General features: G+C 53.0%; 2 protein-coding genes and 1 pseudogene across 3 annotated transcripts in view; 1 reads left to right on the forward strand and 2 right to left on the reverse strand.

Moving 5' to 3' along the window:
• The window catches only part of PLXDC1 (plexin domain containing 1), an 87,302-nt gene extending 74,889 nt beyond the window's left edge, over positions 1–12,413 (reverse strand). Inside the window, exons 1-2 of the mRNA XM_050762711.1 lie at positions 12,133–12,413; positions 121–299 (exon numbers count right to left, since the gene is read on the reverse strand). Of these exons, the coding sequence (XP_050618668.1) occupies positions 121–299; positions 12,133–12,208 (255 nt within the window). The 5' untranslated portion in view covers positions 12,209–12,413. The remainder of the gene's footprint in view (positions 1–120; positions 300–12,132) is intronic.
• The window catches only part of RPL23 (ribosomal protein L23), a 355,976-nt gene that overhangs the window by 325,242 nt on the left and 17,084 nt on the right, over positions 1–13,650 (reverse strand). The window lies entirely within an intron of this gene.
• Positions 1–13,650, forward strand: part of LOC126938301 (uncharacterized) — a 147,416-nt pseudogene that overhangs the window by 118,594 nt on the left and 15,172 nt on the right. The gene's annotated exons all lie outside the window — the stretch shown is intronic.

The raw sequence follows: 13,650 nt of genomic DNA on the forward strand, positions 1-13,650 counted from the left end.
ACCTCCAGGGCCAACCACAAATGATATGTGATTTGCATGTAGGACAAGCGCACCTGGGGCAGCTGGTGAGACCTCCCCCACCCCCACTTCGCTCCCCCTCCATGTTCCTCCAGCACTCACCACCACCCTGGTCCTGTTATCTGGCAGCGTGTCCATGGCCAGGGTGCCCCCACCCAGGTCCTGGCTCAGCTGGGTCCTGTCCGGCTCTGACACCTGCCCAGGGCTCTCTCGGGCTCTCCGGTTCCAGCCCCGTACGATCCCCTTGGCAGCCCATCCAGAGCCTGGGCCCTCATCGTGACCTGGGAGAAGGGGACAGAAACCTGAGTGCCAGCAGTCCAGAATGAAGATCCAGGAGGGGAATCCAGCCCAGTTATTCTGCAAGGGCCCCAAGACCATGCCATTGTAGACTTTGCAGACACTTGACTACCAGGACAGGAGACACCCAATGTGTACTGAGAGTCGCGTGCCCAGCTCCAGGCCAAGCACTTCGCACATATCCTGTTAATCCTCACGCCAGCTCTCTGCAGTAGATAGGATACTCTCCATTTTGCAGACAGGAATCAGAGGCTCAGAGGTTAAAAGTCACACAGTGGGTTAGGCATGGAGATAAGTTTCAAATCCAAGCTGATCTGCCTCCAAAGGTTGATCATTCTCAACCTCAGCTACACACTGGAGTCACCAGGGCTGCTTCAAAAGTTCCTGATGTCTGGGTCCCACCCCAGATATCTCTCATAACTGGTCTTTGGTGTAGCCAGGGCCATTTGATTTCTTAAAAGATCTTCAGGGAAGATTTTGAGAAGCCTTGGACTTAACTCTGCAGGCAAGGGTGAGAACCATTGCCATGGAACCTTCCAAACCAGTTTCTTATTTCTCTGCCAGAAATGGCACATAATCCCATTTCCCAGTGGGGTCAGCAGACTAGAAGCCAGAGAGTAGTTCTTTTCGTTCAGGGCTTCTCAACCTCGGTACTATTGACATTTGGACTGGATAATTCCTTTTTCCACTTTTTTTTATTGTGGCAAAATACACATAACAAAATTTGCCATCTAACCATTTCCAAGTGTACAATTCAGTGGCATTAAATACATTCCTAATGTTGTATGACCATCACCACCATCCATCTGCGTAACTCTTTTCACCTTGTAAAACTAAAATTCTGCACCTGTTAAATAATAACTCCCTATTCATCCCTGTTTTTTTTTATTTTATTTTATTTTATTTTATTTTATTTTATTTTATTTAAGAGATGGGGCCTTGCTCTGTCACCCAGGCTGGAGTCTAGTGGTTCGATCGCTGCAGCCTCCAACTGTTGGGCTCATGCGATCCTCCCACCTCAGCCTCCCAAGTAGCTGGGACTATAGGCATGCACCACCATGCCCAGCTAATCTTTTTACTTTTTATAGAGACAGGGTCTCACTATGTTGTTCAGGATGGTTGGTCTTGAATTCCTGGTCTCAAGCAATTTTCTCTCCTTGGCTCCCAAGGTGCTGGGATTACAGATACGAGCCACAACGCCCAGCCTGTATCTATGATTTTGACTACTCTAAGTATCTCATATAAATGGAATCATACTATATTTGTCTTTTTGTGATTGGCTTATTTCACTTAGCATAATAAATTCAAGGTTAATTCATGTCGTAGCATATGGCAGAATTGACTTCCTTTTGAAGGCTGAATAATATTCCATTGTGTGGATATACCACATTTTGCTTACCCACGCAACTATCAGTGGATGTCTGTTTTGCTTCCACATTATAGCTATTGTGAACAATGCTGCTACAAACATGGGTGTACAAATATCTCTTTGAGACCTGGCCTTCAATTCTTTTGGGTTTATACCTAGAAGTGGAATTGCTGGATCATATGGTAATTCTATTTCTAATTTTTTGAAGAATCACCATACTGTTTTCCATGTAAAGTGGGTGGCTGGACCATTTTACATTCCCACCAACCGTGCACATGGGTTCCAATCTCTCAACATTCTTGCCAATACTTGTTATTTTCTGGTTTTTTTATAGTAGCCATCCTAACAGGTATGAGGTTGTGTCTCGTTGTTTTTATAAACTGGCATTTCCCTAATGATTAGCAACGCTGAGCATCTTTTCATATGCTTGTGGGCCATTTGTATATCTTCTTTGGAGAAATGTCTATTTAAGTCTTTTGCCTGTTTTTAAATTGGATTGTTGGTTGGACTGGATAATTCATTGTTATGCGGGAGCTGTCCAGTGCTCTGTAAGATGTTTAGCAGCAGCCTTGGCCCCTGCTCACTAAATGCCAATAGCACCACGGCCCTCCCCATCCCAGGCTGTGACAATGAAAAATGTCTCCAAACATTGCCAAATATCCCCTGGGGAACAAAATTACCCCTCCCTTGCCCCATTGAGAACACTGTTTTACTCCTATCACTACCTAGACACTGTCTAGGATGGCAAATAGGTTTCATATTCACATGCCATTTGCAATCCATTCGTGACGGCCAGAGGCAGTCTAATTGAGACTGCAAAGGCTCCTCTTGTGTTTAGCAGGAAAGACTGTCAAGATCAATTAGCAATGTCTGCCATGGGCACAGGATTGGAAAGTGACTACACACGGGCCATTTTGCAGCCATTCCTAGGTTCCATGATCTCCTCTCCAGTTCCCTCTAGGTTGTTAAATTGACGATTTTTTTGAGACAGGGTCTCACTCTAGTACGCAGACTGGAGTGCAGTGGCACAATCACAGCTCACTGTAGCCTCGACCTCTTAGGCTCAAGCAATCCTCCCACCTCTCCTCTGGTCCAGAATCCTCTGGTTTCTCTTGGGTGGGGCCCACAGTTGCTTCTGGAGACAGAGCTGTTTGTGCTGGGCTGGTCTGCCCAGCTCCCCAGGTCTTCCTGCAAGCAGCCCTGGGGCCTGGGCTGAGTAGCTGGGACTACAGTTGCGTGCCACTACAGCCGGCTAATTATTATTATTTTATTTTGTATTTTTTGTAGAAGCTGGGTTTCACCATGTTGCCCGCACTGGCCTTGAACTCCTGGGCTCAAGTGGTCCTCCCACCTTGGCCTCCCAAAGTGGTGGGATTATAAGCATGAGCCACTGCACCAGGTCTGTTAAATTAGTTCTAACAAAAGGCCTGGCGCGGTGGCTCACGTCTATAATCCTAGCACTTTGAGAGGCTGAGGGGAGTGGATCACCTGAGGTCAGGAGTTCGAGACCAGCCTGGCCAACATGGCGAAACCCCATCTCTACTAAAAATACAAAAATTAGCCGGATGTGGTGGTGGGCACCTATAATCCCAGCTACTCGGGAGGCTGAGGCAGGAGAACTGCTTGAACCCGGGAGGCGGAGGTTGCAGTGAGCCAAGATTGCGCCATTGCACTCCAGCCTGGGCAAAAAAGCAAAACTTCATCTCAAAATAAATAAATAACACAAAACCATCCTTTTCCATTTCAAAAAGATTTATGTCCCCAAAGCTGTGCCTTCTATTGCCATCCTAATGGTCATACCTACTATGGATGTATATATGACAACAGACCACCAGACAGGTAGATCTGACATTCCCACCTGTGACCCTCATCCATTTCAGGCCCACCCTGTGTCAGATACCTGTCTCAACCTCTGCCTTCCTTCACCTCACTCCCCAGAGCTCCTAGATGTGGTTCTCCCTCTCCTAGAGCACCTATGTGTGCGACTATGTGCCTATCTCCCTGGCAGATTTGAGTTCCCCCAGGATTCTCTCAACCTTCTTCAAATTTGGCATGGCCAGCAAACAGCAGGTGCTCCATCACTGCAGAATTGAGGACGCAATGCATAGGGTAGCTCCTGGGAGCCAGCAAGGACAGAGGTTGAGACCAGGCTTGGCCAGGCCCAGGCCTGGGGCTGAGGCCAGAACTCTGCTGTGGGGCTCTGCTTTGTCATTAGACATTGTATCCAATTAAGTCATTCTTGGCTGCTGGCGCCTACTGGACCCTTGCCGGCCCCCTCTCACTTCTCTGCCCCTAATAGCAACCAGATGCTCCTGGAGAACATGGGGAGGAGGGCAGTCCCCAGACCCCTTCCCCAAGATGCCCTCTGGCTGCCCACAGATTGACCTGAGTCCAGGGCTGGGAAGGCAGCCTGCCCGCTGCCCAGGCCCAAGCCAGGGCTGTCTGGTCTCTCTTGGGTGGGGCCCACAGTTGCTTCTGGAGACAGAGCTGTTTGTGCTGGGCTGGTCTGCCCAGCTCCCCAGGTCTTCCTGCAAGCAGCCGTGGGGCCTGGGCAGGAGCCAGAACAGGATAGAGCAGGTAGTGAACAAGTGCAGGGGACTCAGCGGCCCACAGAGGAGTGTTGGGGATCTTCAGGATTCACAAACCTGGAGCCGAGACAGGAGGCCAGATGGTGGAGGCCTGCAGCACGGGGAAGGACAGGGAGGGGGCCTAGCTGAGGGTGGCCAGGGAAGAGACACTGGGTTGACCTCACCACCCAGTCTTGCCACTCATAAACTGTGGGACCTTGGCCCCATCAGTCTTCCTTTCTAAGCCTCAGCTCCCTAGTGACTAAAATGGGTTTCACAATCATGCCCACAGTACAGGCTGCCATGAGCATCAAGTGAGAAACATAAATGAGGTTTTATAGAGGGCTCAGGCCAGGGTAAGAGGCAGAGTCCATGAAAGAGGGCAGGGCGAGGGATGGAGAGGGAGCTTGAGCAGGACCCTGGCCTACCCTGGCCTAGCCCTGAATCTTACTCTTCCAACCCATACCACATCTGTTTCCTGGCCACCCTTCCTCCACTGTTGCCTGGGACAGGATGTCATCCCCACAACTCATGACAGAAGCCAACACAGCTGGTTGCTCACGTGTATGTACAGGGGCCCACGTGCCTGTGCACGTGGCCACGAAGACTCGCCTGAAAGCCTCGGCCTTCCTGTGTGTGCTCACACACAGGGTGGATACCCACCCAACCCTCAGCCACTCCTCACCCCACCTGCCTTCCACTGAAGAGAGCTTCATTTTCCCTGGACTCGTTCCACACCTACACGTGTGAGAGCACCCGCCTGCATGTGTTGCCAAGGAGCTTCCAGAACACAAGCTGTTCATTCATTTCTTCCCCCACTCATGGCCCCAAGCAGTGTGCAGTCCGGTGGGATGCCATAATAATCACAGTAGTAATGAAAATGATAGCTGACTTTCAGAGAACGCTGCTCTGTGCTAGCACTATTCCAGGGGCTTTAAACACATTAATCCCCTTAATCCCCACAATAATCCCATGAAATAGTTACTAGTTTAAAATCCATTTTACAAATGGAGAAACTGAGGCACAAAGATGTTACCGAACCTCCCAAGGTCACAGAACCAGTCCATGGCAGGATCTGAACTCAGGCAGGCTGGCTCCAGAGGCTGCTCAGAACCACAGAAAGTGCAGTAAAAAGTGACCGACAATCCCCACTGTTTCCCAGGGTGCAGGGGCAGCCCCGGGGTGGGGCTGGCATATGGGCTGGGCTCTTGGCAGGCCCTGCTCCGGCTGCCATTGGGCCTGAACCCGAGAGCTTCCCTGGGAGACTGTGTGCCCCAGCATATAGGGTACAGCCCAGCAGTAGCGTCCCAGTCCCCTCAGCTGGCACTGGTCCCATTTCAGGGCAAGGGGGAAAGGGGCTGACTTCAGGAGGCCAGGTTGTGCAGTCCCAGAGCCTGGGCCAAGCCATCCTTATCTCACCCAGCACCCAAGCTTGGCATCCCAGCCCTGGGCCACCGCATAGTTCAGGTCACCACAGCCTCTATCCTGGGTCAGCCTACACCCTTAATGCCCCAGTGGGTTAGTCTCCCCCACTGAAGCCAGGACAAGCCACCTCGAGGGTGAACTTGATTCCATCTCTCTCCGACTTCCAGCTCACCTGTCCCTGGCTAATCCTGTCCCTTGGGCTGAGGAAAGGGGAGAAGAGATAAGAGGGGAGGGGAGGGAAGGAGGAAGGTGAGCATGTTTAAATGCGCTGAGTACCTGAGATACACAGAACTGAAAACACCCTTCCTTGGAACTTCGCTGTAATATCAGAGCAGTAAAACAACACAGGTTTGGAATCAAACTATAGGTGGAACCCTGAATCTGCCACCTACCGACTATGGCATTGGACAAATTACATACAGTAAGACTCAGTTGCCTCATCTGTGAGATGGGGCTCATAAAACATAAACTTGGTAGGTTTGACTCTTAATATACAAAATAATATACACAGAGCACCCAGCAAAGTCCCCCCGCCTTCCCTGGCTTTCACAGGAGGACTGAAACCGTCCTCACAGGGTTAACAAGAATTACATGCATTAATCAGGCCACACTGTGGCCCATTCCTTTTTTTTTTTTTTTTGAAACGGAGTTTCTCTCTTTTTGCCCAGGCTGGAGTGCAACGGCACGATCTCAGCTCACCGCAACCTCCGCCTCCCGGGTTCAAGTGATTCTCCTGCCTCAGCCTCTCGAGTAGCTGGGATTACAGGCATGCACCACCATGCCTGGCTAATTTTTGTATTCTTTTAAGTAGAGACGGGGTTTCTCCATGTTGGTCAGGCTGGTCTTGAACTCCCGACCTCAGGTGATCCACCCACCTCGGCCTCCCAAAGTGCTGGGATTACAGGCGTGAGCCACCGCACCCGGCTTTTTTTTTTTTTTTTTTTTTTTTTTTTTTGAGAGGGAATCTCACTCTGTCACCCAGGCTGGATGGAGTACAGTGGTGTGATCTCAGCTCTCTGCAACCTCCACCTCCCGGGTTCAAGCAATTCTCCTGCCTCAGCTTCCCAAGTAGCTGGGACTACAGGAGTGTGCCACCACACCTGACTAATTTTTATATTTTTAGTAGAGATGGGGGTTTCACCATGTTGGCCAGGCTAGTCTTAAGCTCCTGACCTCAAATGATGCTCCTGCCTCGGCCTCCCAAAGTGCTGGGATTATAGGCGTAAGCCACCACGCCTGGCCAGCTTTTATTTAAGAATTGTTTAAGGCCAGGTGCAGTGGCTCATGCCTATAATCCTAACACTTTGGAAGGCTGAGGTGGGAGGATCACTTGAGTCCAGGAGTTCGAGACCAGACTGGACAACATAGCAAGACCCCATCTCTACTAAAAATTTTTTTAAAGGCTGGATGTGGTGGCTCATGCCTGTAGTCCCAGCACTTTGGAAGGCCAAGGCAGGAGGATTACCTGAGCCCAGGAGTTTGAGATCAGCCTGGGCAACATGGCAAGACCTTGTCTCTTTTATAATAAATTTTTTTTTTTTTTTTTTTTTTTTTTTTTTTTGAGACGGAGTCTCGCTCTGTCGCCCAGGCTGGAGTGCAGTGGCCGGATCTCAGCTCATTGCAAGCTCCGCCTCCCGGGTTTACGCCATTCTCCTGCCTCAGCCTCCCGAGTAGCTGGGACTACAGGCGTCTACCACATCGCCTGGCTAGTTTTTTGTATTTTTTAGTAGAGACGGGGTTTCACCGTGTTAGCCAGGATGATCTCGATCTCCTGACCTCGTGATCCACCCGTCTCGGCCTCCCAAAGTGCTGGGATTACAGGCTTGAGCCACCGCGCCCGGCAATTTTTTTTTTTTTTTTTAATTTAAAAAAATTAACCAGGTGGGGTGGTGCATGCCTGCAGTCCCAGCTACTCACGAAGCAGAGGCAGGAGGATCACTTGAGCCCAGGAGGTTGAGGCAGCAGTGAGCTATGATCACACCACTGCACTCCAGCCTGAACAACAGAGCGAGACCCTGTCTCAAAAAAGAAAACAAACAAACGAACAAGGATTAAGATCCTGAATTCCGGCCGGGCGCGGTGGCTCAAGCCTGTAATCCCAGCACTTTGGGAGGCCGAGACGGGCGGATCACGAGGTCAGGAGATCAAGACCATCCTGGCTAACACAGTGAAACCCCGTCTCTACTAAAAAATACAAAAAACTAGCCGGGCGAGGTGGCGGGCGCCTGTAGTCCCAGCTACTCGGGAGGCTGAGGCAGGAGAATGGCGTAGACCCGGGAGGCGGAGCTTGCAGTGAGCTGAGATCCGGCCACTGCACTCCAGCCTGGGCGACAGAGCGAGACTCCGTCTCCAAAAAAAAAATAAATAAATAAAGATCCTGAATTCCAGCAGAAGGGCCAATTTGAAGACCCTCAGAGAGGAACCGATTCAACATGAGAATGCAGTTTCTTTATTTCTGCATGCACTCTTCAACCAATTAACAATTCCCACACCTTGGCCACCCCACCCCAAACCCCACAAAACCCCTAGCCCCAAACGCTTCCCCACGATGATGAAACTCTTTCGCGACTGCACCCGTGGTGTTGGTGTGTCAACTTGCTGGACCTTGGGCAACACACCGGTTAGGGTCACAGGACCAGCTTTCAGAGGGGCCAGGGAAGTCTCCAAACCCTAAAATGAAATCCTACCTCCAAGTTACAAAGCGCCTAACCATACCCTCTCCATTTCCTCTGGCAGAAAGGGGCCCACTGAGGACCCTCACCTGGGGAGAGGAAGGGAGTAAAAGGAAGTTCAGGGGGGTACCACCAGGTAGCAGAAGGGAAGAGAGAGGGAGGGGAGGTGAGGGGAGGGGCGGGGAGGGGAAGGGAGGGCCAGCAAGAAGAGTTCAGCTCTCTATGTGTGTCCCTTGAGGGGAGAGTCTGGGGTCTGTGCCACTTCTGATATACTCACTCACTCACTCACTCATTCATTCAATACACTTTTATTGAGTCCCAGGCACTGTGCTGAGTGCTGGGAGGACACAAGCCCTGTTCCCAGGAAGAGTCTAGTTTTCTTCATGGATACATACAAAATGAATCATTTGGAAAGGGCTATGAAGAAAATCAGACAGAGGAAAGGATTGGAGTTGTTACTACTCTACACAGAGCCATGCGGTGGGCCTCTCTGAGGAGGGTCCCCTTGAGCTGGTTAAGACCTGAATGAGAAGAAGCCTGTCGATCGGAGGGGACAGCAGCTGGAGTGGGTTAAGGAGTGGATCTGGGGAGAGCTAAAGAAGATGGTGGGATGAGGGAGGGGCTGCCGGACCACAGTAAGTTCACATTTTAGTCTCAGGTTGTTGGAGCCCTAGAGACAATCTAGTCCAACCTCCTTCCCTCCTTTTTTTAAAAAAGGATGGGACCTTGCTATGCTGCCCTCACTATGTGGCATGATCATAGCTCACTGCAGCCTCCAGTTTCTGGGCTCAAACGAGCCTCCTGCCTCAGCCTTCTGAGTACCTAGGACTACAGGTGCACACCGCCATGCCCAGCTAATTTTTAATTTTAATTTTAATTTTTTTTTTTTAATGGAGTCTCGTTCTGTTGCCCAGGCTGGAGTGCAGTGGTGCGATCTCGGCTCACTGCAACCTCTGCCTCACTGGTTCAAGCTATTCTCCTGCCTCAGCTTCCTGAGTAGCTGAGATTATAGGTATGCACCACCACGCCTGGCTAATTTTTGTGTTTTTAGTAGAGACGCGGTTTCACCATGTTAGCCAGGCTGATCTCAAACTCCTGACCTCAGGTGATCCGCCCGCCTCGGCCTCCCAAAGTGCTGGGATTACAGGCTTGAGCCACCCTGCCTGGCCTAAATCATTTATAGAGATGGGGTCTTACTATTTTGTCCAGGCTGGTCTCAAACTCCTGGTCTAAAGCTATCCTCCCACCTCAGCCTTCCAAAGTGTTAGGATGACAAGCATGAGCCACCATGCCTGGTGCAAGCCCCCATTTCATAGATGGGGAAACCTTCCTCAGAGAAAGCAGGAAGCTGTCAGGGTGACCAGTGGTTGGTACTGAGCCTGGCCTCCTGCAGGACTCCCAGGCCAGGATGCCAACTCTCGCTGCCTCTTCTTTGTCTGTCATACGCATCTCTGGTTCCATCTGACCAGACTGTCGGTTCCCCTGGCCCCTGCTGTGCACCCCAAGGCCATCCTCCTGTCTGTCAGCCTAGTCTCCCCTGCTGTCTGACTGTATCTTTGGTCCAGTCATCTCTCTGCTGCTGCTGTTCTGATGATAGATGAGGTTTCAAGGCTCTGGCAAACAAGCCTGTCCATGAGGAGCGAGGGGAGATCTCAGCTACTTCCCAAGGCCCCCCACCAGCCCAGCGAACCCAGAGCCTTGGGGCTGGATGCCAACATCTCTTCAGGTCCTGCTCCTGGCTGCCCTTCCACTGGTCACAAAGACTCCACCATCAATCAGGTCAGGCTGCCCCTCCTCAGCAACTCTCCCCCAGAATGTCCTTCTCCTACATCTGGCCTCCCCAGACGCCTGCTTCCTCCTCATACATCCTCCTGCCTGTGAAATCCAGCCTGACCTGTGAAAAGGGCACTGGACAGCAGCAACAGCTGCTGCCTCTGCCTTCTTACAGATTCCTAAAGTCTAACCTCAATCCCTCCTGCTACAGAAAAAGTGCATTTCTCCTGGCTCAATCTCTGTCAAAGCCAAGAAGACAGGGTGGCCTCTAAATAGAAAAGTGATTCAAGTCTCTGCCGGCCCCACTCTTCCTGGTCTCCTCATCTGTCTACTACCCCAACCCTACTCTGAAGGGGCAGCCTTCAGCCAGGCCCGGATCTGGCTACTATCTCCCAGCCCATCCTTGTTACCTCCCAATTCCCCCTTCCCCGGCCCTCTCCATGGTCCACCCTACCCAGCCAAAGGTTCAGAGCCTCCCCTCATAAACTCCGTGACACCCAGAGTTCAGAAGATCACACCAGGTTGGGGATTGAAAGGAGTCCAGAAATTATTCATCACATATCCAACTCTGTCCTGTTTACCTTGATTTTTTAAAAGTATCAGTTACCCATAAAGATCCTAACAAATATGAAAAGGAAAGGCAATTACAAAAGATCCTTCATTATTCCACACACAAGAGTCAAAGATTTTGCCAACAGCCTCACTTTATAAATGCAAAAATAGGTCCAGAGAAGGAAAGTAACTTGCCTAAAGTCACACAGCAAGTGAGATGGCAGGACTAGAAGCCACGTCTCTGGTCACCCTCTGTGTGGTCTCCCTGAAAACTGGTGGTTCTTACCAGCAGTCTCTCGACACATCAGCTCCACTGCCCTCTGCCCACACCTCCCACTGTCAGTCTCCTTCCCTTCTCACCCCCACATACTGTTCTTCTCAACAGGGACCCAAGTCTGTCTCACCTACATACTGGGACCATTAAAGTGAAGAACATTGCCACTGCCACTGTGCCTGGTGCCAGCACACCCCTGAGACACAGCAGGTCAACCACAGCACTCACCTCAACAGCCCTCCCTCACCCCACCTGATGGGCACCCATGCCAATGATGCACAGGTCTCTGTCTTCTTAATCATCTCTGTTGAGGGGCCAGGCTGCAAATTACCCATCTCCCCAACCCCAGAGAAAGTCTAGGTGCATAGGAGAGAAGGGAGACTATGAAAATGAGTCTTCCTTTTATACCATGAGGGATTCCAGGTAGATCTCAGAAAGGACTTCCAGGTGGGAGAGATGAGTTTGGAGAACTGGTAGGGGGAAGGGAGTGTGCAGAATGGGACACCTCCCTCCACCCCCTACCCCAGTGCCCCATCTAGAGCCAGAGTAGCTGAAAGCCAAAGGCTGCCAGGGCAAATGGGAGCAGGTGTGAGGAGGGGGACCCTTGAGGCTGGGTGTGCAGGAGCAGCAAGTTGCTTCTTCCTGGGCCCACTGCCTCTCTACTGACACCAAATAGGTAAGAGAAGGTGACCGAAGGGCTGCTGCCTTCCCAGGGAGAGACGCTGTGTCTCCACCATTCCCCTGGCTGCTCCCACCTATCCCTAGCCTGGGTCAGCTTTGGGGTCGGGGGTGTGGCAGAGAAGAGGAAAAGAAGGCATGGCTGGGGCAGGGGCCTCCCAGGCTCCCGTCTCATCAGAATTCAGCCTTGCCTGGGGTGATCAGGGGTCCTGATGACTCTCCAGCTGTCCCCTTTAAGAGCCCATCGCCACACAGAGCCCCCTCTCCTACGGTCCCTGTGTAGGAGAGGTCCGGGCATCGGTGTCTCCACCGTCACTCACACAGCCTATGTGTTTGGGAAAGTGGGGTCCCTATCCACCTGCCCACAGCCCACAGCGCTCCTGGTCTCCTGCGGACAATGCTCCCCTCGCGGACATCGCCAGGCAGTCCACACCTGCCCTTGCCCTCACCTGCCTGCCCGCCCCTCCCCGCCCCCGGCCCACCCAGGCCGGCTCCGGCCAGTCCTACCTGCTCCGGGCTGGGGGCTCAGCGCCCGGGCAGCCTCCCTGAACACCAGCACCAGGAGCCAGAGCTCGCCCCGCATGGTGGGTGCCCGGACCTGCCCCTGGCCTGCTCGCTGCCCCGGCCCTGACGAGGGAGGGGGCCCTGGCTCCGGCTCCGGCCGCGCGGTCCCCGGGGCTGGCGGAGGCGCGGGCGGTGAGGAGACAGCGGAGCGCGGGGCCGGGCCAGCCGGCAGGAGCGGCGAGAGAGTGAGCGGAGCGGGAGGCTGTGGCCTCCGGGAGCAGGCGGGGAGCGGGGGGGGCCGCTGGGTCGGTGGAGGGGTGGGGAGCTGGGGCAGGGGGCGGGGCGGGGGGCGCTGCGTCGTTGGGGGCTCTCCCGGCGCCTGCCCTCAGCCCTTCCGGAGCGCTCCCCTAGAGCTCCTGCAGCCGCTCCAAAGGCAAGGGGTGCAGAGTAGGAGACAGGGCGGGAGCCCCTCGGGCTGAGAGAACCCCTAGAAGCATCAGCCGCCCCGCGCGCCTCACTGAGTTCCTGGCTCCCTTTCCCTCCTCCGTTCCGCCGGGAAAGCTGCAGAGAGAAGGCCCGAGGGACTGACCCCTGGAAGGGACAGGCGCCCCCTCCGTGGGCCACGGGCCCCTGCCTGTCCCCCGCCCCCAGCTCCTCCAAGCTCTGCGACTTTCTGAGCTGTTCTTCGGAATTCTGTGCGTCTCTGATGCTTTGTCCTCCCGCCCCCACCCCCAGGAATCTCCTGCAGCAAAGACCCCCAGCTTTTCTCCCCAAGAGGGACCTGAATCCCACCCCCCTCCCATGACTCCACCTTATCCCTCCATCCCCCCATTTCCAGCACCGATTTGCCCCCCAAGCTTGGCAGACATGAGAGTGGAGGGGGCCTGGACCCCTCCCAACGAATAGGTAACCCAGGCCTCCCGCCTCTCTGGGGCCTCCAGGCCTGCTCAGGGCCAGACCCAATCAATCTTCAGAGCCAGCCCCAGACGAGGAAACGGCTCACCCCACCTGCCACCACCTTCTCACAGGCTCTGGGGACAGATCATCTTTTTATTTTTTCTTCCAGGACAGAATAAAAATACCCGCAATGTAGGATATTTAATAGACGGCAAGGAATCAGGTCAGGACACGGAGGTGCCTCTTGCCTCCCCTGACCTACTTGGTTCTTGTGACGGCAAGGAGCTGGGGCGCTGGAGAGTGGGAGACGGGGTGAGGGGGCACCCTGGCTTCTAGTGGGCTGGGGCCTAGGGACTAGAAAACGGCAGAGAGGAAGGGTGTGAACGCTGAGCGCCATTGGAGAAACTTTCCAGGAGGAGGGATACAGGTGGGGACAGGAGAAGGTACACTGTGGGATGAAGAGGTAGATTCCGTGGCACTGAGGTTAAGAGAAAAAAAAAAAGACCTAAGAAAGGGAACAACTAAAGGCTCTCTAATCTCTTACTCCTTCCGCCGGGCCCAGACTCCCAGAGACTACCTCCTCCAGCCCTAAACCGTCCGCTTACCATAGAACAAGGCAAGGCC

The sequence above is a fragment of the Macaca thibetana genome, chromosome 16 (assembly GCF_024542745.1).
Source record: "Macaca thibetana thibetana isolate TM-01 chromosome 16, ASM2454274v1, whole genome shotgun sequence".
Taxonomy (NCBI): domain Eukaryota; kingdom Metazoa; phylum Chordata; class Mammalia; order Primates; family Cercopithecidae; genus Macaca; species Macaca thibetana.